At 36.5% G+C, this 25,096-nt stretch overlaps 1 protein-coding gene across 1 annotated transcript in view; it reads left to right on the top strand.

Annotated features, from left to right (window-relative positions):
* The window catches only part of LOC306873949 (receptor tyrosine-protein kinase erbB-4-like), a gene marked incomplete at its 3' end in the record, with an annotated part of 166,820 nt that overhangs the window by 110,024 nt on the left and 31,700 nt on the right, over positions 1–25,096 (top strand). The window contains exons 4-12 of the mRNA XM_079423554.1: positions 15,965–16,103; positions 16,827–16,888; positions 18,012–18,130; positions 19,867–20,008; positions 20,219–20,332; positions 20,444–20,570; positions 20,998–21,071; positions 21,832–21,922; positions 22,138–22,337. Of these exons, the coding sequence (XP_079279680.1) occupies positions 15,965–16,103; positions 16,827–16,888; positions 18,012–18,130; positions 19,867–20,008; positions 20,219–20,332; positions 20,444–20,570; positions 20,998–21,071; positions 21,832–21,922; positions 22,138–22,337 (1,068 nt within the window). The remainder of the gene's footprint in view (positions 1–15,964; positions 16,104–16,826; positions 16,889–18,011; positions 18,131–19,866; positions 20,009–20,218; positions 20,333–20,443; positions 20,571–20,997; positions 21,072–21,831; positions 21,923–22,137; positions 22,338–25,096) is intronic.

Raw genomic sequence — 25,096 nt, 5'->3', positions numbered from 1 at the left:
AGATAAGACTGAAGGTAGAAAGACCCACAAACAAGGAGCAACTCAAGGTGGCTGCAGGAAAGACCTGGCAAGGCATCTCCAGGGAGGAAACTCAGAATTTGGTGATGTCCATGGGCTCCAGACTACAGGCAGTCATTGACTGCAAAGGATTTTCATCCAAATATTAAAATTGTGCTTATATTTACAATTATATCTCTTTGTCCAAATACTATTGAGCCCCTGAAAATTGAGATACTTTGCTTATAATGTAACTCTTAAATGGTAAATGTCATATTTCTGTGGAACCTCATAAAGGGATAACTCACCCAAAAATTTAAATTATGTCATTAATTACTCACCCTCATGTCGTTCCAAACCTGTTAAAATACAATTTACACAAATTAAAATATTTTTGATGAATTCTGAGGGCTCTCTGACCCTCCCATAGACAGCAAGGATCCTTACACGATCAAGGTCTAGAAACATAGTAAGGACATCGTTAAAATAATCCATGTGAAATCAGTGGTTCAACCATAATTTTACGAAGCTACGAGAATACTTTTTGTATTAAGAATACAAAAATAACGACTTTATTCAACAATTCTTGATTGTTTTATTTCAAATCCATTGTAGTGGTGTATAAAGGCAAAAGCAGATAAAGTTAAAATAGAATGATCTGTTTCAGTTCGGCAGCGAGTGAAAAGCATATATTTTGTTTTATTTGAGTTTAAAACCAATTTTAAGTTGGACAATGACAGTTGCAATAACTGAAAGGATTCTTGCAAGAGCTCTATGACTTGATTCACCGAATGTGCTACTGTGTAAATAATTGTGTCATCAGCATGTATATGAACTCTAGCTGAGGCTATCCCACGACCAATGTAATTAATATAAATAGAAAATAAAACTGGTGCTAAAATATAACCCTGTGGAACACCTTTTATCATTTTTAGTTCAGTTGAAATAATATTTTCAACTGAAACACACTGAGTTATTTCTGACAAATAATTTTCGAACCAATTTAGAGCCATTTCACTAAAACCTATACAACTTAGCGTCTGCAAAATAAGTTTATGATCTACAGAGTCAAATGCTTTAGAAAGATCTACAAATAATGCTGCACAATGTTGTTTACTATCCAAGCATTTAACAATATCATGTGTAACCAGCATAGCTGCTGTAATAGTACTATGACCTGATCTAAAGACTGATTGAACTTATTTTAAAACTTTATTTTCAGTTAAGAACTGTTTCACTTGATCATTAACAAAAGATTCAAATACTTTTGCCAACACAGACAACCTACAAATTGGCCGATAGTTATCCAAAGTTGATGGGTCACCACCTTTTAACAAAGGGAGAGATTTCCATGCACAAGAAATAACACTTGAAGTTAAACTCAAGTTAAAAATAGAAGTGATGGGCTCTGCTATAAGATCTGACGATTTTTTTAAAAAAAATAAGGTTCTATTTTATCAGACCCTTCTGATTTTTTAATATCCAAATTTGATAAAACTTTATGAACTTGTGTGGCTAAAATGGCAGTAAAACTGAACAACTGAGTAGTATAACATGAAGTAACTTCGACATTTTCTTGTTCCCTTAAATTAGTAGTTTTGGGTTACTCCAGCCGAAATAAAATGGCTGTTAAAAGCATTTACAATATTCTCTTTATCTTTAATTGTACTCTCTTTTAATTTCAAATAGTCAGGTAGCTTGGTAGAGGTTTTTTGACAAGAAACTGATTTGGTCAATTTCCAAAAATTATACGGATCTTTAATATTCTCATTTATCCTATATAAAAAATTATCACATTTAGAACTTTTTACTAATTTGTACAAATATTCCTTATTGTTCTATAATTAATCCAGTCCATGTGATTATTATTTTTCTTTGCTTTAGCCCATGCAGCATCTCTGTTTTTTTTATAAGTGAAGATATGGTCTCATTAAACCAGGGATTATCTCTATTTCTCACTCTAAATCTTTTAAAAGGTGCATGTTTATCACAAATAGTCAAGAAAATGCGTTTAAAATACTCCCAGTCTAAATCAACATCAGGTATCTGTGAGACACTTGCCAATTACCAATATCTTGCAAAAAGCTTACTCATTAAAATATTTAATTTGACGTTTCAAAATAAAGCAAGGTTTACCCTTTGGAATCCTACAGTTTCTCACACAAACCACAGGCCAATGATCACTAAAATTGTTACAAAAAACACCTACTGCAGAAAATGTATGAGGAGAATTAGTTAAAACGACATCAAGCAATGTGGATTTAGTTGGATTTTTGTGATTTAACCGTGTGGGTAAACCTTCTAATATGAATGTGCTTAGAATTATTCCAGTGTTCCAAGTAGAGATGAAAGCGTGCATCTTGCTAAGACTTCTAAGACAGAGCACCCTGATGCTTAATGGATCCTTTTGTTGTTATGTTCGTCTCTCTCATGTTCTTACTCTCCTTCACTGTTGGCAAGTAGCTTTCATATATGTGGTCACTTCAGCAGATATATAACGGTTTTGCATCTACATAAATCATTCAAGCAAACCTTTGAATGTTAAGGTTGCAAATAATTTAATTGTTAATAAATGTAATCAACTTAATTTTGAAAATGTATTTTATTTATTTATTTATACTAGATTATGCTGATATATATTATTTAATAAATTGTAATATATTTGCCTTAGATTTAATGTCATTTTAAACCGTTCTGCTGTGGAACACACATGAAAGTCAATGGGGTCCAATGTGGTTCCCTATCTGTCGTTCACTACGAGTTATGTTGTGACGACATTAGGGGATTCACTTGGGAGCCCCAATCACCTCTGATATTAAGAGAAAACAGCAATGAATATTGGCTAGTGGATTTTGCATACCTGAGCCACTCCCCGTGCATACGGGTATAAATAGGCAACAGGTACATCCTCTCATCAGATTTTTGCTTCGGAACCGAGTGGATGAGAAGATTGCTGATCTCCACAAAGCCTTTCCACCTCTTTATTTTGTTCCCGGTTGGCGTTACGGTACTGCCAGCGGTGTCCCTCCAGCAGTGATTCCCCTGTGCACTTCAACTGAAAGAGAAAATTCTAAGAGAGCAAATCGCGTCTTTTTAAAGATGCCGTTCCATCTGTGTTCTCTTGGTTGCGGTCGTTACCTGTCCGCGGATGACGGACATGATCGTTGTCTTCAGTTTCTGGGCATCCAACACGCTGAAGATGTGTTCGTGGATGATTCATGCACCTGTTGTGGGCATATGAACATGATGGCGCTGCAATCTCGCCTTTCTTTTCTGAAAAGATTGGCACCCTCTGCCGCCACCCGTTCCGGTCTCTCTGGCTAACACAGTCTCATCCCAACTCGTCACATATTGACGCTTGGTTTTGCGTCGCTTTTTGACGCTCAAGGTACCCCTTTAGCGTCACTTTTCGACGTGAAGGGAAGGTAATTTTTTTAAAATAGGAAACACTTAGCGTATATTAATCATTTTTAAATAAATTATGTCAGTACTTGCATCTGCCTCCTATATCTTGCGTTTTCTTCACAGATGGTAGGTTTAGGGGCAGGGGTTGGGTAAGTCACTATTTTGACTGTTTACATTCAAAAATCACACCCCTACATATATGCAATAATGGCAACCTTATTATGACGATAAAATTCCCAATAGCGCGTTAGCATATCGACGCCGAAAAGTTACGCTTCCCTTCACGTCGAAAAGTGACGCTAAAGGGGTACCTTGAGCGTCAAAAAGCGACGCAAAAACCAAGCGTCAATATGTGACGACTTGGGATGAGACCGGGTTACTCTGGCTCGAGCAGAGGACCGCCGGCTGGCGCTCTCGGAGATCTGAGGGTGACAGTAAGAGCTTCTCCGCCAGGCATGTCCCCACGGACCTCTTACTCCTCACACAGCGATCGTCCCGTCCGGTTCCTGAGTGATCTCGCTGGTTCGTCCCACGGGGCTGCCAGCATTTCATTCGAGGATCAGATGTCGATCGCAGCATCGAGGAATTGGCTTTCGTCCTCCGAGGATGAAGGTTCAGCAGGGCGGCCCCCCTCGGGTGCTGTCGCCACTGCCGAGCCAGACCCCGAGTTGACGGCCATGCTTGCCCGGGCAGCCATGAGTATCGGGCTGGAGGTCAACAGACCGCCCATTCCCGAGCCTTCACGGCTGGATGATTGGTTTATCAGGGCAGGACGCGGCTCACAACCACGCTCTGCCCCGGTGCCTTTCTTCCCGGAGGTGCATGAGGAGCTGACGAAGTTGTGGACGGCCCCTATCACGGCCAGAAGCTGCTTGTCTCCCTCCTCTGTCCTCACTACCCTCAATGGCGGGCGGCTAGGGGGTACGTGGACATTTCCCAGGTGGAGAGAGTGGTTGCGGTGCACTTGTGCCCGCAAAACGCCGCCACTTGGAGGAATCGTCTGTGTCTCCCGTCTAAAGCCTGTAAGCTGACGGCTGCTCTCGCGGCTAAGGCTTACAGTGCTGCGGGCCAGGCCGCCTCTGCCTTGCATGCCATGGCTATCCTGCAGGTACACCAAGCCAAGGCTCTAAAACAAATGCACGAGGGTAGTACCAACCCTGGGTTGATGCAGGAGCTGCGCATGGCGAATCCTGTGTTTCTTTTTTTTCTGTTAATAGAAGAGCAATTTCCCTTTCCTCTGGGTTCTCAGGTTTGCGGGCTGACAGTGTGCGACTCGCTGCCTCCTCACTCTCGCCCGCGACCCATCTTGCCAGCAGCCAGCCGAGATAAGGCAGGGGTTTTACAGCCCTTACTTCATCGTGCCCGAGAAAGGCGGTGGCCTTCGACCAATCCTCGATCTGCGAGTCTGGAATCGCCCTCAGCCAGTTGGGGCTTACGGTCAACTGGGAAAAGAGCAAGCTCTCCCCTGTGCAGAGAATCTCTTTTCTCGGTGTGGAGTTAGACTCCATGAGTATGACGGCACGACTCACGGACGAGCGTACCCAATCAGTGCTGAACTGCCTGAGTTCCTTCAGAGGCAGGACAGTTGTTCCGCTGAAACAGTTTCAGAGGCTCCTGGGGCATATGGCTTCCACAGCCGCAGTCACGCCGCTCGGGTTGCTTCATATGAGACCACTTCAGCACTGGTTACACTCATGAGTCCCGAGATGGGCATGGCGCCGCGGTACACATTGTGTGACCATCACGCAATCGTGTCGCCGCTTTTTCAGCCCCTGGACGGACCTTGCTTTTCTATGGACCGGGGTGCCCTTAGAACAAGTGTCCCGGCATGTTGTTGTCACAACAGGTGCCTCCAGGACGGGCTGGGGCTCTACATGCAACAGGCAGGCAGCCTCGGAGCTCTGGACAGGGCCTCAACTGCTTTGGCACATCAGCTGCTGGCAGTGCATCTGGCCTTGAGGCAGTTCCGGCCACTGCTGTTAGGCAAACATGTGTTGGTCCGTACGGACAACACAGCGGCTGTTTTGTACATCAACCATCAGGGAGGTCTACAATCACGCCGCATGTCGCAGCTCGCCTGCCATCTCCTCCTCTGGAGTCAGACACAGCTCAAATCGCTGCGTGCCGTCCACATTCCGTGGGAGCTCAATCGTGCAGCCGACGCACTCTCACGACAGCTCACGTTCCCCGGAGAATGGCGACTCCATCCCGAGACCATCTGGCTGATTTGGAGTCGATTCGGGGAAGCTCAGGTAGACCTGTTTGCTTCCCGCGAGTCCTCCCACTGCCAGCTGTATTACTCCCTGTATTAGGCCCCCCTCGGCACGGACCCACAGGCACACAGCTGGCCTCAGGCTCTGCGCAAGTATGCGTTTCCCCTAGTGAGGCTGCTCGCACAGACTCTGTGCAAGGTCAGGGAGGACGAGGAGCAGGTCTTGTTGGTTGTGCCATATTGGCCCACCCGGACCTGGTTTCCAGAACTCATGCTCCTCGCAACAGCCCCTCCTTGGCGCATTCCTCTGAGGAAGGACCTCCTTTCTCAGGAGCTCGGCACCATATGGCACACGCGTCCAGATCTGTGGAACCTCCATGTGTGGCTCCTGGATGGGACGCGGCAGACTTGAGTGGCCTACCCCAGGCTGTGGTGGACGCCATCACTCAGGCTAGAGCTCCTTCGACCAGGCAAGCCTATGCACTGAAGTGGAGTCTGTTCACAAACTGGTGTTCTTCTGCAAGAGCGCCCCCGAGAGTCCGCGCTGCAAGAGCGCCCCTGAGCTCCCTGTGCTATCTCGGCCAACCCAAAAAATAGTCCCTCCCCTCCCCGATGTAACTGTTACGGTGCGGGACGAACCTTCCGGGAGGGGGGCGATATCTGTCACAGTTTGGTTTCTGTTTAGTTTCCCTTTTGCCCTTATTTGGTTTTTCCTGTTCTAGTTTCCTGTCATTAGTTAATCATTGTTCATTTTCATCACCTGTGTGTAATTAATTATCTTGTTTCCTTGTTTGGATGGTCCCTTTATAAGTCCTCAGTTCTCCCTCAGTCTTTGTCTTGGATTAATGTTTGCAATGGTTATAGTGTGTTGATGTGTATTAAAAACTCCTTTTCGTCCACTCCTTGTCGTGCGCCTACCTCTACAACCACTACCGTTACACACACATATATGGCAATCTTCAGGGTGTTACAAGACCTGTATGCAAGTTTATTTATTTTGGGGTAAGCTGTTCTGATAATACAAATAAATAAGCAAATGTGCATTAAATATTTATTTTGAAGTGAAATTATTATTACGTATTATTACAGAAGAAAGAGGTGTCCGAGAAATATGTTGTGGTCATATTTATGGCGTTTTCAAGGTGCGTGTTCACGATTCAGAAATATTTACCGTGGAATAAAGTCAAGTATTAAGTATTCTAGAGGTCTGTGTAATAATTTATGACATTTATGCTAGAAAACAATTATAAAGAGGACGCATTCTATTCCTCCATGCCAGTATTTGCAGACCGCCTGATGAATAGAGAGCTCTGATCACACACTACTCTCATGCCAGTAGGTCTCAGTATGTGCCATGAAAAGCAATTAGGACTGAACTGTTAATGCATACAGATTAGAGTCCATATCAGATCAACTAATCCAGCCTGAATAATGGTGATAAAATTCCCATATTTGAGAAAAACAGCAGAATTTAGAGAGCAATTGCCTTCTCCTGTATTTTATAATTAAAGAATATCAGAAGCTGAATTTGAAATAGATGTAGTCTGACCCTCAGTAATATCTATGACTGATTATTGTGAAATGATAGACATGGAAACATTTTCATAGAGAAAGTTGTGTAAAGTACAATTAGCATGTTTACCAAAACTAAAATTTTGCAGAGATACAAACAAAAGGCTTTTTTCCCTTTACTGACATTTAGAAAACACATATCCACGGGCTTTCATTTTGTCCTCTTCTATCTTGTTGTCTATTTGAAAGCATGCCAAGCAGCTGAGCGCAGTCTAAAGAGAACGTGTAATTTCTCTCTCCATCTGCTGGCTGTGTGTTCACCCAAATGCTTGGTAAACAGCAGTGGCATTCGTTAGATCAATCCTCGTCACATTAAATCTCTTCTCAAATGCAACAATTTATGAATAAGGACATATAGAAAATGAGAGAATGTAATATGATTGAATTACATTTTCATTACAGCTCTTAACACACAAAAACACTAATAGTAATACATATTAAGATAATTCATTAAATTGATTATTAATAATTTCTTAAAATTATAAATAAAATAAAGCTATTAAATTCTTATAATTTCTTAAAATTATAAATAAAATAGAGCTATAAAGCTAAGATATTTTTAATTTTCCACCTCAAAAACCATTGTTTTTTTATGACGATTGTATTAATATTAATTGTAGGTTACAGTAAATATATTTGAAATATATGTGAATAATAATATCATTTTAAGTCACCCTGAGGCTGGTGGTTGAGAACAACTGTGCTTCAGTGTTCAAAACTAGACATTTTAGAAAGGCTCTGGTTGCTTCTTTATCGTAGATCTATGTGATCTTTATCGCCCAACAGGTGAATATTTATTTTCATGTATTTATTGCTGTTTGTTTGTAGTAGCAATCAACATTCATTTAAATGAAAGCCTACGTACGTAATAGTGAATGTGTTTGTTTACAAGACAGTGTGCCTAGACACATCTTTACTGCCTCTGTGATTGTTAAGCCCTGTTTATTCTCCACGCTACTGTAAACCATTACATATTATTGATGGTTTACAAGTCTCATCTCTCAGCTTGAATCCTCATTGAATCCTCAATTTTTTTATTTATTTTTTTTTTTATTTTTTTTTTATTTTATTTTTTTTTATTATTATTATTATTACTTTGTTATAATTGTTTAATGTTATATGTTATTCAATGCATCTGAATTAACAGTTAATTAAAACAAATAATAATAATTACACAACATTAAGAAAATAAAAATAAAAATATATTTTATTTTTTATTTTTTTATATGTTGTTTAAATCTATTTAAGTTTCATTTAATTAAGCTTATTTTGTCCAATTAATTTTAACATATAATGAAGTTATAGTTATAGCATATAATGCATGATCACTTTTGATGCACAGTGAAGAAATAAAAACATTATTATTATTATTTTACCTGCAGTTTTATTTAATTTTTATGTTATTTAAATTTATTATTATATCTTATTATTATTATTAATGAAGCTTATTTTCTCATGCTTGATTCTTTTAAATAGAGAAGTCTGTTTTTAAAGTTATAAATGTAAGACAGTCTGCAAAAATACTGGTTTAAATCTCACTTTTTGAAAGAATAATAATACAAAAATTTAAAGAAAGGTTTAAACAAACTGATTCAGATTTTATTTATCTGACCCTCTCCACTTGCACATTGCAAGTCAGTTAAAACCAACACTGATATTTAATTTACGTTTGCCTTTTTACTGATGTTATATACTTTGGCCATGTGGTCACTTAGCCAAGGTGATGCTGACAAGTGCACATATATCTGTGTCTGTCGTCACAGAGAATATAGTTTAATATGGTCTAAGTGGTATCATTCCTGATAGCAGATCATTGGCACAAGCCCAGATTCTATAGACAGCATACTGGCAGCTGGAATGTTCCTAAAGGCTTATATACATATGAAGTAGAAACATTTCACTTTCAAGGCCCTTCAGACTGTGTCCGGGCACCCAGAACAGGTAAACATGAATTTTAAAACTCTGGTTTGAATTTTACAATTTGCAAGTCAGCCAAGGCAAGCTAAGAATATCTTGGCGGTTTGTCATCTAACATCTTGACATGTACGAGAGGTTGGCAGGGGTTGCAGGAAATATTCAATATTTTAATATACTCTCAGTCTGTGAAGTTCCTGGCAGCTCCTGAATCCATAAGGACGTGACGTGTGGTATTAGAAATCTGGACAGTTATTTGGCACTGGGGAACACTTCACTACACTCGTCTTTGGACGGATTGAGCTATTGTAATACGGACGAGATTTATGACAATGGCTGAATTGACCACAAAATAGATACATCTCCATTGCTTCAGAAAGTCAGATATTGGTTAGATCTTAAAGAGTAAAACTTAAAATGTAACGAGGAAAAGGCTGATATTTAGAGATTACTAAATTTTTGGCATTCATGGTAAGGATAAAATTAGATTATCAGGACGGGATAACAAAGTGTCCTGTTGATGGTCTTGTTTTTGATATTTCTCTTTTGTTGAGTTGGTTTGAGAGCTCTTTAGTGCATTGCTATACAAACAAACATATGTTTATCTAGCTAGCACATATTTAGCTTGATATATTTAAACCGATAGTTCACCCAAAAATGAAAATTCTATAATTTTCTCTCCCTCAAGTAGTTCCAAACATATATGAATATCTTATTCTCCATATTGTGGGAAACAGAGCAGTTCTGGAGCAAAACAGCCTCATTACAAACTTTCTTCAAAATATCTTCCTTTGTGTTCGGCAGAACAAAGAAATTCATACAGGTTTGGAACTACTTGAGGGTGAGTAAATGATGACCGAATTTTAATTTTTGGGTGAACTATCCCTTTAATGGTGCTTAAAATAAAACATATAACAAAACATTTATCATTTCAGTTATTACTAAAACTAAATAAAGTAAAACAAATAAAATAATAAAATCTATACAAATATATTTTGTAAAATAAATAAATGACAAAACACAACAAAACATTACTAAAACTTTTAGCTAAAATTAAACTGAAAACAGAAAGGATAAAATAAAATCTAATTCAAAATATAAACAAAACTCAAAATAGCATATAGTAAAATAACACTGATCTAAAATTACATTTTTGTGGTGATTAACATTGTCATCATTTGAAGCCTCTGTTACCTTTCATGTTATGAAAATAAATATGAAGAAATAAAGAGACCAACAGAAAACTAATTGACTAATTGAATCTTGATTTAACAGCATAAAGCTATTTTTGTAAGATTTTAAAGAATTTTAGCTTTATTATAACATATGAGAATTTGTAGTACCTTTTATGTGGTACATGCAATTATAATTATGTAATATATTTGAGTAATTATGCTTTAATATATCATACAACATTATAATGCCACAATAAAAACTCATGCTGACCACGTTATTCCGGGAATTTATAACTTATGTGTGAAAAGGCTGAAATGAAATGAAGAAAGCAGAGCTAATGCCATCTCACCGGTCTGTTGCTCAGAAGGCTGAGAGGGGAACAGCTCCATTAATAATGAATCCAGTATCATCATTATGCAGCAAAATGTTTAAACTACACAGAATCTCACAGCTTCAAACACAGCTTTACTTTTTAAAAACATTCCCCCATGAAACTCAGCTCATTTCAGCAAATCTTGAAGCAAATACCCAGTGAATGTTTGAGGGAGGGGTTATTTATTTACTTAAAAATGTTCAAGTAAATATTTACAAAACAATAAAATAAATATAAAAAGCATATCTTCAATGTTTTTTTTTTTGTTGTTGTTTTTTTGCATACAGCAGCTTCATTGAATAAGTGTATTAAAAAACTCCATAATGTGCCATGATGTGACATTTATGAATAATGTTGATGTTTCTAATGTAGCATTCAATTTTTTTTCATGGTACAAAAAAAAAAAAAAAAAAACTGCATGTGCAAAATCAGCAGTTTAATAGAATGAATACAAAAAAGGAGGACATAATGATTTATTTATTTATTTTTTATTGCCGACAGCGAAAAAACAGGCATCTTGAAAATAAAAATAAAACATTTAATGAGGTTTATGCTCAAAACAGGTAAAAAGAATATTCAAAAAGAATAAAATTATACTTACAATTAGAATTTTGTTTCTCACGTGAATTTATCTTGTTTTCAGGACATTAATTATTTTTCTGGAAAACAAGAAATGCTAAGCATATGTCATGGGTTCATTTTGGATAAAACCATCTTACATTTTTTAGTACTTTTATCTTGTTTTCTAGTACAAATATCTAAACATTCTTAAATCAAGATGAACATGCAAAATGACATAGATATTAAGTCTTGTTTAAAAATTTAGTGATATTTTGCTTAAAACTAATATATTTATAATAAATGTCTTGTTGTTTTAGACATAAACTCACTTATTTTTAATACTTTTTTTTCAGAAAACAAGACTTGATATTTTATGTCATTTTCCTTCTCAAGTAAAAGTATCTTGATGTAAGAATACATATTTGTTGTAGAAAACAATGCAAAAATACAATACAATTAATGTAAATTACATTTGTATCTGTGCATCTGGCAGACACTTTTATGTAAAATTCCCTTGGAAATGAACCCATGACTTTGGCATTGCTTAGCTCTATGATCAACTGTTTAACTCTCATTCTAGTTTATGATTTCTCTTTTATTTTGCCTAATGGGAAGTTTGAGGCAACAAGTTTTAGCCATTTCTTCAGGTACCATGAAGTCTTGCTTCATCATTGTATGCTATAAAATGAAAACAAGACAATGTCAAGTTCACATTTGAAGTGGTGCTCTTCCCCTCTGTGAGGTTGTATCATGGCTCCACCAACCCTCCCAGCCTGGCCTCCCGAGACCCTGCTGCTGGCTGTGATTTTTGGGAGGCTCTGCTATCTCCACCAGCCAAGCTCTCCTCCGTGGCTGAATAGTGAGACGCATCGTGAATGGGGAGGGCGGCCGAATGGCGGAGGGTTGTGGATCATGATCTGAAGCTACAGTAGAGGATATTAAGAGCCGTTCACTGACAGCGACAAAGCGAACAGAAGTCCGTCATTTTCAAAACGACTTGTCATTGTAATGTGGGCACATAGTGCGCAAAGTTGAGAAAGTTTATTGTTTTTTATTGGTGCATCATTTGTCTCCTGTAAGATGCGGTAGTCAAGTTTGGGCTGAAGAAGTTAATGGTTCTCTGAGAGATGTCACTGTTTTGTTTGATTTGTCTTTGTCCACATAAAAAAAAAATGGTGCATGGTAGATGGTGTCAGAAATTATCATCATTTTAAGTGATTTTGATTCATCCGTTCTTGTTCATGAAATGCTATTGTTCAAATCCAAACGCTTTCCTTGCATGTTAATTTCTAAATGGATAAAACCTGATTAATTGTCAAAGTAGAATGGCAGAATCGTGTTTTTATATCAAATCGATTAAACTTGCTTCAGTGTTTTAAAATAATTTTTGCTTGTTATGTGACCATTAAGGGAACATTCAATGTGATAATTTTGCAAACATTATGGGAATTTTCTGTACATTATGAAAAAAGTAATGACATAAAAAAAAAAAATATATATATATATATATATATATATATATATATATATATATCAAATGACAACTAAAGAAAAAAAAGTTTCAGAAAAATGGTGCATAAGCAAATATACATTTTAAAAATTTGATTGTTTTCAAAATGTAATTTTTTTTTTCTAAATATTATGTTTATAACATAAACCTATATCATAAATCTATGACATCAGTGATCATAGATTTTACTTTAACTTCACGTCAATTTTTTTTCAATTATTACAAATATTAAATTCAATTTTTATTTTATTTATTTTTTTAATTAGAAAACTGGGTATTTGAACCTGATTAACTGATTAGGATTTTTTTTTAATGACATATTCAAAAAAGGAGGTCTTGGAGTGTTGTGAATACTTTAAATGAATGCAGAATTCCGATTGATTGCCTGGTTTCGTTTCTTCATATCTGCACTGGTGGCCCAGCCTTCAGATTTTCCAGTCTCATTTGCATCTCACTGATTGTAATCTGTCATTTGGAGATGATTTGTCCGTGTAAAAATGGACACAGACAGAATGAAACGAGGATTATTTCTCAAATGTTAGTGGTTTTGATGCGGTTTTAATTTGGCTTCGATATTGAATTCTGCTTCTCGTGAGCAAAATGATTTCATTTTGTGTCAGTTCTAAACAGATAAATAATAAAGTCAATATGAGGTGCATATTGTATCACATAACAAGGCATCTTAATAGTCTGTCAATGAGGGTTCCTCAATTTGCACTGAGTTAATGAACAAAATTTGTGCTTGTCTTCTGTCTTATAAACATTAAATGGTTATGGCACAGCTGAACATTCATTTAAATATAGATTAAATGTATTCTTGTTCTTTTTTTAATTTCTGATTTTGTTTGCGTTAAAACGGTAAAATATCATATTATATTATATTATATTATATATTGAAGTAATGGTAAAATACATTTTAAATATATGAATTTGAATTAAGATTTAAAGTTGCAAGGCATTTAAATGTTATTTATAGTGTAATAAAGTTGATTGATGTTAAAAATGAACATTATGACAATGTGTGACCAGTTTTACCAATATTTCAGTATTGCTGTGAAATAATATGATATAATGTAATATACTTTATTATATAATAATAAATCTGCTTCAGTCGTCAGTGCTATACAATGCTTGTCAATGACTTGCAATATTAAAAGGTTATAGTTCATACTTGCGACCAAGTTAAAAAGCTTAAGGATTTTTTTAGCTTATATATTTATTTTCATATATTTTTTTGTGATTTACACTTGATATAGAAATGGTGCACTGTGCTCAGCTTTGACCCCAAGTTTATTTGTGCCGTTGAATTGATTGAGTTATGTTTACAGATGGAGGCAGACAGTTAATTTTAAGAGGGGTGCCATAATGTCGCTCAATTTCTCCGGCTGATAAGGATCGCAGTACGTGCCATGAGTGCTTGCCCTTCAGATGACTTTATAAAATATTTTTTGGGGCAATTTGATTAACTCAACTTTTTTCCCCTCTTAATTTTCCTTCAAAGGCCCTTTATAATTCTTATTCTCTCAAATTCATAGCATTCTCATTTAAATATAGATTTATTACATTTGTTGTTGAAAGGATTCCTGCTTTTTCTCCACCTTCTTAGCGAAGGAATTGTGTGCAGATGAATTAATCAAAGAGATGTCAATGACGTGAAATGTATTCATATGGTCTGTTGTTCCATTCACAGTCTCAGCCTTTCCCCATCATCATGGAAGTGCTGAAAGAAAATTAAAAAATTGAACTAGTCATGTTTAAATACCCTTGATCACATATGGGTTCATTTTGAATGCAGGGATGAGGGATCTGGGACCTGCTGATCTCATAATGCTGGTCAGTCAGGGTTTTTGAGATATTGAAAAATACAGTGTCAGAAAAATTACCTTTACCATGTCACTGGATCAGCACATTATATTTAACCCTAAAACATGTATAATACATCTAAAACATTTAATCTAATGCTCTCCCTGGCTATACAGTAAAACACAGTAATGCTGTGAAATAGTATTACTTTTTAAAATAACTCTATTTGAATATATTTTAAAATGCTATTTATTCCTGTCATCAAAGCTGAATTTTCAGCATCATTACTCCAGTCTTCAGTGTCATATGCTGATTTGCTGCTCAAGAAACATTTCTTATTATTAATGAATGTTGAAAAAGCTGTGTAATATTTTGGTGTAAACCCTGTGGTGTTGTTTTTTCAGGATTTTTTTTTTTATAAATAGTGCATAAAGTACAGTATTTATTTGAAATCGTATTTAATCAGTTTATTTCTTCCTTGCTGAATAAATGCATTGATTAAAAAAAAAAAAAAAGCAAACACGCACACAAACCTTTGTCATACAGTGTACTGTAAATACATTATCATATTCAAATGATTTTTTTCCCCCATTAGCAATAAAATTGTAGTACTCGAGTCCATTTTAATAAATTTTGTCATCCATTCTGTGTGGGCTTAGCAATTGAAAACACACACAAAAAATGGGCACTAGATGATGTTTACTGAAGATGAATGGTTTAATAGTGTGATATAATAATATAGAACTGTCCAGCTATGTAACTTATAAAGTTGCATTAGTTGATTATGAAACGGCAGCCAGTGTCTGAATTAGAATATTGCTTTATTAACTTCACATTTGTTTTCCTTTAAGAGAGAATGAAAGTATATACTGACCCATTTTAAACAAACAGCCACGGCCTCATTCATCAGATGGCTGTTTGAGGTTATGAACCAGGCGTTTGTGAATTTTTAAAGCAGGCTTACACAACACAATGTTGGAGCACTAGGTTTCTAGGCTAGAAATATTTGTTACAGGTTAACAGGGGGGAGGGATTTGAAAGAGATGCGAGTCTATCAGCTCAAATACTGTACACTACCTCCACATAAAGCATATGTTCCCAATCTCTACAGACACATTGATGTGCTCATAATCTTGCTTGATCTTTTATAAGCTCCTTAACTTGGGAATTGGGGTGATTTCATTCTTAAATCCTGTTCTAAAAAGAGAGATTATTTTCATTACACTTCTTTTATAAATCGTTTAAACTGGTTTCATAGAGCAGTCAGGGTTATATCCTTAAGGTGACCTCAGAATGAACTGTATGTCTTTTATATGCGCATAAATTGTTTATTTAACATGATTTATACTGTGAAATAGGCTATATAGCTCAAATGTTGTCAATTATTCAGAAACACTCATGATATCTAATTCACCCACTTTTTAAATTCTCACTGTTGTAGAAATCTTGAATGGAGGCGTGTATGTGGATCAGAATAAGTTCCTGTGTCACGCTGACACCATCCACTGGCAGGACATCATCAAGAACCCGCGTTCTGAACTTCTGGTTGTGCCTTCAAACAACAGTGGCAACACATGTGAGTGTTTAGATGAGTTTAATGATTCAAACCGGGCTATAATAATTGATGTTTTTCATAATTAGACTGAAATTGTTTTGTGTCCTTTCAAAAATTGCATGTGCATGCTAAAATTTCAAGCCTTAAAAAACAATAATTATGTCAAATGTTTTCAAACTGATAATGTTAATATTAGTTAACCTGATTTTCTTTGTATACACTACTGTTCAGAATTTTCGGGTTGGTAAGGTGTTTTTGAGTCAAAACAGTAATATTATAAAATTGTATTACAATTTGATATATACATATATACATACATACAGTATATACAATATATATATGTGTGTGTGTGTGTGTGTGTGTGTGTGTTAATTTAATATGTCAAATGATTTAATTTAATATGTTAAATGATTTATAATCATATTCTAGCCAACACAGGCAAATTACCAAATTCATTGTTTCATTGTGTTCGGTGTTCACCCTAACAAAGTTTTCCAAAAAAGCCATATGCTTTTGCAAATAGTTTTCAAGGTTTTGGGGTGTTTTTCAGTGTAATCACTCTTAACTGAAATGAAATTGTTGAGTCCCTCTCAAGCACACTCACTCAGTAATTACAAAACAGTCAATTAAATCTAAGCAGTGAAATTGAGTGGGAAAACTAAGTGGGAACATTGTATGAGACAAATCCTACAGTACACTGAAGTGTGCTGTTGTTTAGGATTAACGGTAAGATGTATTCCACAGGCAGAAGGTGTCATCGCTCCTGTAACGGCCGCTGTTGGGGCCCTCAGGAGGATCAGTGCCAAAGCTGTGAGTATTTCACACGTTTCATAATTTAACTTGCACAACTACACATACATACACACAAAATGCAATATATTAAGGCTTTCAGTGTGATGTGACCTTTGACCATTTTTCAGTATTATAATATTGATTTTGTCGTAGCATGTCAACTAATGCTATCATAAATTACTGCCATTATAATGCATTCAAATGGAATAAAATCTAAACAACTCATTAATGAATGTATATATATAAAGTTCAGTTAGAATATGCCTTATTTTGTTGCTAGATACAATGACATTATTACCAGAAGTTCTTTCTTATTAAGCTTGAAACCAATGCTGAAAAGAAAGTTTATAAGTAAGTTATATTAAAATGCCCATATTATAATTTGTAGGGTCTAGTAGAACACATTTATATGATTTAATGTTTAAAAAACACTTTTTTTTCTCACACTGTACATTCAGCATAGCTTTAATAATTGATGTAAAAGTTGTAACCTGGCTCACAGGAAGACATGGGGTCATATTTTTGTGGCGGTTTTCCTCATGATTAAGGGATAATACAAGACTTCTTCATCTTATAAATGGTTGTCAAAAGCAAAAATGGCAAAAGCAAAACAGACATAATTTACTACTGAAGGTTTCTTTCAGAAGGACATTTCGTCAGCTGAACAATCAGTATGTTGTTAATGCCTGATGTTGCAGACAGAAATATTACTGTATATCAAAGTTTCAGAAATGAAATCAGAGTTTCAGTAATTTTAATTAAATTTGTTATGTCTGTAAAGTAAAATAATTCTGAAGCACCTCGAGTGAAAGCTCTTGGGAACTCGGTGATCTTCTCTGGTGCTCATGGCACAATCTGTGGTGATGCAATCATGAGTGGGTGGCAGATACAAAGAGAGGGAAGGCAGGGGATGGCAGGTTCAGTTTCAATAGATAATTAGGTATAATTAAAGACAACCCAGCTCTGTAGAGTGTCACCACTGATGGGGTGGGGTGGGGGAGGTTACACAGTTTGTCTGGCAAATAATAGATTTAAGGTTTTTGCTTTGTCCTGGTGACTTTTGACATATTTACAGAAAAGTAAACTCATAAAAAAGTCCACCAATGTGGAGAGAGCTTCACCTTTGTCTTCGTGGTTACAGTGACAAAGACGGTGTGTGCAGAGCAGTGTGATGGACGCTGTTTTGGTCCGTACGTCAGTAACTGCTGTCACCGTGAATGTGCAGGAGGCTGTTTCGGACCCAAAGACACAGACTGCTTCGTATGTCAACATCTTTCTGTATTTATACCTCATTCTGCATGATTTTAAGGTGTACTAGATGTATTGACAAATGCCTGCTCAGTAGTTTCATGGTGATGTTGCGCTTTAAAGGGATAGTTCACCCAAAACTGAAAATTACCCCATGATTTATTCACTCTCAAGTCATTCTAGGTGAAAACGTTTAATGAGAAATGTCCTATTGGTGACAAATATAGAATAAAAAGAAAAAAAAGACTGTCTCATGTGAGTGCGGATCATGGTTTTGTATAATAAGTGATTTAATGGAATAACGCACCTAAAGATCAAGTGATGGAAGAGCACGGTGCAAACAACTTTAATGAGAAATGACGAGAAACAGGTGAATAAAGAATGACAGTCAATGTTTAATGTTCAGAAATGATTATTTCAAGACATGTAAAGCATTTTGGCTCGTTTATGTGGGCCATCCCAAGCATGGTTGCAATGTGTTCATCAAACTCAAAAATCGGATTATTTTTAATTCTTAAAAATCGCCATTATTTTATTTGAAATAAATAATTATTTTATTTTATTGACAAAATATTTTAGTTTGTCTTGTATATTATTTTCATGAGATCAGATAACATTTAAGCTATCAAGTGGTAATTTTAGAACGTGCCCCTCTGCTATTACAATGTACCCCACCAACGGGGCATGTCACATTTCACTTCCAATTTTTGAGGGTAAATAAAGAAAAACATATACACTGTAATTATGAAACAAAGCGACATATTTGTACTATACAAGTGTGAAATGTGGATAAAAAATTATACTCTGAACCCCATGTGGATTTACACAATTTGAGAAAGTCAAAAAGTGTTACTTTCTCCCCTATATGATTTTTTTTCTTTCAGACAAATAAAATCGGAGTTAAATTAAAAAATGTCTCTACCAACCTTTATAATGGCAGTGAATGGGTGTTGATATTCAATAGTCCAATACAAGTCCAATAAAGTGCATCCATCCATCATAAAAAGTGCCTCACAAGAGAGTGGAGGTAGGATGTAGGCGTCGCGTAAACTGAGAATATGCTAGTCTCGCGAGAACCAAGTTTTGTTTACAGCAAAGGAAAACCAGTCTCCTCTTGGCTTATACCGAAATCCTCCGACATTTTTCTTTGCAAATTCTCGATTTGTACTTCTAATTTGACTGGTATTTTGCTTTGCTCTCTCCTATGCTTCAATGTTCGTCACTTCATACCAGAGTATACTTCTATACATACGTCCTACGTCATCTGCTGTAATGCCACTCTTTCATGAATGCATATACGACAGTTAGCAGAAGCTATAGATTATGGTTCATAATCTTTTAAACATGGATATGTTGCTTACAAAAACGCATCAGTTCACTTAAGGAGGCATTTAATAAGCCCACGGAGCCATGTGGAGCACTTTTTATGATGGATGGATGCACTTTAATGGACGTCTATTGGAATATTGAATATAAACACCCATTTACTGCCTTTATAGAGCTTGGAGGAGCCAGGATATATATATACGTATTTAATATAACTCTGATTGTATTCATCTAAAAAAAAGAAAGTTATATACACCTAGGATGGCTTGAGGGTGAGTAAATCATGGGGTAATTTTAATTTTTTAAATGTGAACTACCCCTTTACTGTGTGTTGAAAACACTGCTCTGCAGCGGCGTCTCTTCATTATAATCATGTTTTGTTGATCGACCACATACTTGCATGACTGTTTTTTTGTTCTCAGGCTTGTACCAACTTTAATGACAGCGGGGCCTGTGTGACACAATGTCCTCAGCCATTCGTTTACAATCCAACAACGTTCCAGCTCGAGAACAACCCCAACGCCAAATACACCTATGGAGCTTTCTGCGTCAAGAAATGCCCACGTAAGTTATACTGATTAATTGATTAAATTTAAAATTAATAATTAGAAAAATAAGAAAAAAGCATCATAATGTTTTGTCATTTAAAGATATACTATTTTTATATTTTTAAACTTTTTAGAATTTTCTTTTTTGTCTTAACTGTCCATCTAAAACATATTTTAGAACTAAGAAGCATCTTTCACAAGTAAGCTCTGTCGTTCTTTGACATAGATAACTTTGTGGTGGATCACAGCTCTTGTGTCAAAGCCTGTCCGAGTAACAAGATGGAGGTGGAGGAAAATCACATCAAGATGTGCATCCCATGCACAGACATCTGTCCGAAAAGTAAAGAATAACAAATTTACCATATTTACCATGTTTTTGTTTATCAAATAACCTCAACACTTTTTAAGAACATTACAATACAGTGTGCTCATGTTTGTTTGTGGCGTTCAGTGTGTGATGGTATAGGTACAGGCAAGCTTCAAATGGCTCAAACTGTAGATTCCAGCAACATTGAGATGTTTGTCAATTGCACCAAGATCAATGGCAACCTTATCTTCCTCATCACAGGCATTAAAGGGTGAGGAACATTTAAGTCTTTTGGCAGTGTCAGATATTCCCACATGACATCTGTGTTTCTCTTTGAACAGCTATGTGCCCTCAAAAGCTACTAAAAGTCAACTTCTCTAGGCATGCCAAAAAGCACTGCAACGAGGTGGTTTTGATGTACAGAAAGCTGACTCTTACTCTGCATGTTGACAGATGAAAAATCTGTAGTCATGCAATCTACGGCCTTGATGCTAAATCAGTTTAAATCCTAATGAGATTGACCTTGTTGTTCCCAGGACATTATTACACTATCAAAATATGTTTATTGAGCAAAATATCTTCTGGAACCGGGGTTTAAATTTTTTGCCTGATAATATTTGTCTTAGATTACAGTTTTTATAAAAATACATGTTTTTTTAATTCCTTACACTCATGAAGTGTTTTGCTGTGCTAAACAGAGACATGTATCATGGTATCGGTGCTCTGGATCCTGAGCGACTGAATATGTTCCAGACCGTCAGAGAGATCACAGGTAGAGAGAGCGTTCTTATCAGTCTTAAGATGATTTGGTAAAGCTATATCCAAAAAAAAACACATGATGTTGAGCAAGTTCATTTCTCTCAGCATTCATGGAACCTTAAGTTACAGTATTTATTTGAGTGTAATAGGTTAGAAAAACTGAACAGTTAGTCATGCTAATTTAATTAAAATGTGGTGTGTGGCACAGTCAGATATTATATTGCAGTTAATGGAGTGGAACGTAATGAAACTCTGCACAATAAGAAAGACCTATGACTGTTGTCATGAACGCAGTTCCCATCGCCACCATATAAAAACACCTCTGATTCTTGATGCACCAAAATAGTGAACATGTGCGACCGTGAAAATCGCACCCAATAGTACTGAAAAATTGTGGTGCGATTATTACAATTCTTTATTTCATCATTAAGGTCATTGCACACTGAGTCCGAATTTTTCGCATTCGTATTTCTGTATTCCCCATCCTTTCCTATCAAAATGCCTGCTACGGATGTGAAAACGCAGAAAATCAAACCTGATACAAATTTTTTTTGACGGACGAAAGTTTCGGAGGCAGACGTTATCAACACAACGTGAGGTCGTATTTATTTTTTAACGTGCAAAACTTTTGTATAAAAATTTCGGACTCAGTGTGCAACGACCTTTACTTTTGCAAGACTACTTTTGATTTATATTTGCTTTCCTTTTTACTGTCACATCAAGACCACTGTTGAATAATAGGTGTGTTGCTTGTTTGTTAACTGCATCCAAAGGTTACTTGAACATCCAGTCTTGGCCAGAGAACATGACTGACCTTGGTGTCTTTTCCAACCTTGTCACCATAGGAGGAAGAACACTTTATAGGTAAGATTATTTTCTCTCAGGCACATTCTGTCAGTGGAACGGATTTTGAATCATTCAGCTCAATAAAAATGCTCACTGCAAAATGTGAATCAAATTAAAACTACATGACTAGCAGACAGTTTATAAACAATTCAATCATATGAAAGAGTGATAGGTTTTGTCATTTTTATTGACTTCCTAAACATCCTCATTTCTGTGTGTCTTTGTTTTCTCAGTGGTATTTCTCTGCTGATCCTGAAGCAGCGCTGGATCTCTTCGCTGAAGTTCCAGTCTCTGAAAGAGATCAGCGCCGGTAACGTCTACATGACCAACAACAGTCAGCTCTGCTTCTACAACACAGTGAACTGGACCAGTCTGTTCCGCACCAGCACCCAGAGATCTCTGATCAAGAACAACAGGGACCCCAGAGAGTGTAGTGAGTGCTCTAGCCAGTACTATCACAAAAAAGATGAAATTAGTGCTCTATTTAAACAGGTGCATCTCCTTTTTTATAAACTTATCCTTTTTGACTATTTAAAATGGTCAAATATGTCACTATTTTAAGGTAAAGCACTACAGGGTACATAGGGTTAAAATCTTAACTAGCAAATATCACCATACTTTCCCCAGCTGATTAAACAAAGTGCATAAAGAAAATTTTGTATTACAATTTTTTCTAAAATGTTATGTTTAAATATGCAAACATAGGTTTATTTTATTAAATATGAACTAATTTCCATACATTTGTAGAATAAAAATCTGAATATTGGATTAAGACAGGTTCAAAAATCTAGATTCATTTTGTTGAGTTTTCCACTTGATAAATCAGGAAATACTCTCAACAGCCAGAATTTATTTTACATTAACAAAAAAAAGTTTACATTAAATTTTTAAGTGAAATTAAAATATTTTTCAAATTCTAGCAAACATTATTTGAATTTATTTATTATGTATCATTATTTTAAATTAATTGAGATTAAAAAAATAAAATCCACTCTAAAATGTAATATTTATTTGTATTATTATTTCTATATTACTTTTTACATTTGAGGTCCTGCGCCGATCAGCTCGCTGGTTTGTTCACGTCTATCTTTAATGAGTCCCTTGCTACCTCCGTGGTTCCCACCTCATTCAGAAAATCTGTCATTATCCCTCTGCCAAAGAACAATAAGCCATCTTGCCTGAATGACTATCGCCCAGTTGCCCTCACATCAATAGTCATGAAGGTTTTTGAGAGACTTGTAAAGAGCCACATTTGATCCTCCATCCCTGATACTTTGGACCCTCTTCAGTTTGCCTATCGCCCAAACAGATCCACTGACGATGCCATCTCTCACATCCTCCACTCTTCCCTCATACATTTAGACAGCAACAATGGAAATTATGTAAGGCTGCTATTCATTGACTATAGCTCAGCTTTCAACACTATAGTCCCCATCAAGCTGGCATCTAAGCTCACAGACCTCGGCCTAAACTCCTCACTCTGTGACTGGATTCAAGACTTCCTCACCGGCAGACCTCAAGTGGTGAAAGTTGGCCAGTTCACCTCAAACTCCATCACTCTGAACATAGGAGCCCCACAGGGCTGTGTCCTGAGTCCCCTGCTCTACACGCATGACTGCGTATCCTCTCACAGCTCCACATCTATTATCAAATTCGCTGATGATACTGTGGTTCTGGGCCTCATCTCCAACAACGATGAGACCGCATACTTGGATGAGGTAGAGAGACTCACATCATGGTGCCAGGACAACTGTCTCTCTCTGAATGTGAGCAAAACTAAAGAGCTGATCATGGACTTTAGGAAGAGACAGCAGCAGCCCTACACTCCTCTTATGATCAGTGGGACCCCTGTGGAGAGGGTGAGTAACTTCAAGTACCTCGGTGTAAACATCTCCGAGAGCCTGACTTGGACTACACACATCCAAACACAGGTAAAGAAAGCCAGGCAAAGACTGTACCATCTGCGACAGCTGAGGAAATTCAGGGTCTCACCAGCAATCCTGAAAACTTTCTATTCAGGGACCATAGAAAGTGTATTGACTCAGTGCATCTCAGTGTGGTATGGAAACAGCTCCAATCAGGACTGCAAAGCACTACAGAGCATCTCAGCTACCATTCTTCACTTGAAGAACACAAGCTTATAGAGGGCACATAAGTCTGAAGTAATGAATTTAGGTAAAGGGGTGCAGAGCCAGTGGTGGTTCTGTAGGCAAACATTAATGCCTTGAATTTCATGCGAGCAGCTATTGGTAGCCAGTGCAAATTGATGAACAGAGGTGTGACGTGCGTTCTTTTCGGCTCATTAAAGATTAATCTTGCAGCGGCATTTTGGATTAATCAATACTGTATATATATATATATATATATATATATATATATATATATATATATGTATATATATATATATATATATATATATATATGTATATATATATATTACACTTTTATTATGCATAATTAATATACTGTAATTATTTAATTTGATATAATTTTTATGAAATGTAATATTTAATATGATGTTATTATGTTAGATATGTTAAATGTGCATAATTGTCATAAAAATAATGTAAACTAGAAATAGTCTTAAAAGTAGGCTTTGTTTTCTTGGTGTAAAACAATTATTATCTTATATATTAAATTTTAGGCTAACTGAGGTTTTGAGAGATTTGCACAGTTATTGGCTAAATGACCTGTAAAATTGTCAACCCAGTTACCATCATAGAGTACTTGAGCATTAATAATAGGCTAGTCTGTTAGGTCTGCCAGTTCTTGAATTTCAATACACTGCACCTTTGGGACACATATAGGACATAAAGAAGACAGTCGTTTTACAGGCCAGTATCTTATGTACGATAAAAATTCCTTGAACTGATTAAATAGAAAATCACAGACTTATCCTAATGGAGATGTTGACAGTTGCAGAACACTCCCTACAGTGCCGCACTGCCAAGCTGTGCTTGATGTAATTAGTGAGATAATAAGTCTGTGGTGTGTGGGATCAATGGCGATGTTAGCCGGCTCATGTAACTGGCCTCTTTTCCACGCTGCCGATCACAGCCGACTGATATCCCTGGATTGTCCAGCAGCCCTGACAGCCATGAAGTGCATCCAGTGCTTTGCATTCACCGCCGATTTTCCCAGTTGACAATATGAGGGACTTTGGTTCAGTCAATACAGAGTTTTTATTCGGGA

Source organism: Barbus barbus (genome assembly GCF_936440315.1).
Source record: "Barbus barbus genome assembly, chromosome: 8".
NCBI lineage: Eukaryota > Metazoa > Chordata > Actinopteri > Cypriniformes > Cyprinidae > Barbus > Barbus barbus.
This window is presented reverse-complemented; position numbering and strand designations above follow the sequence as displayed.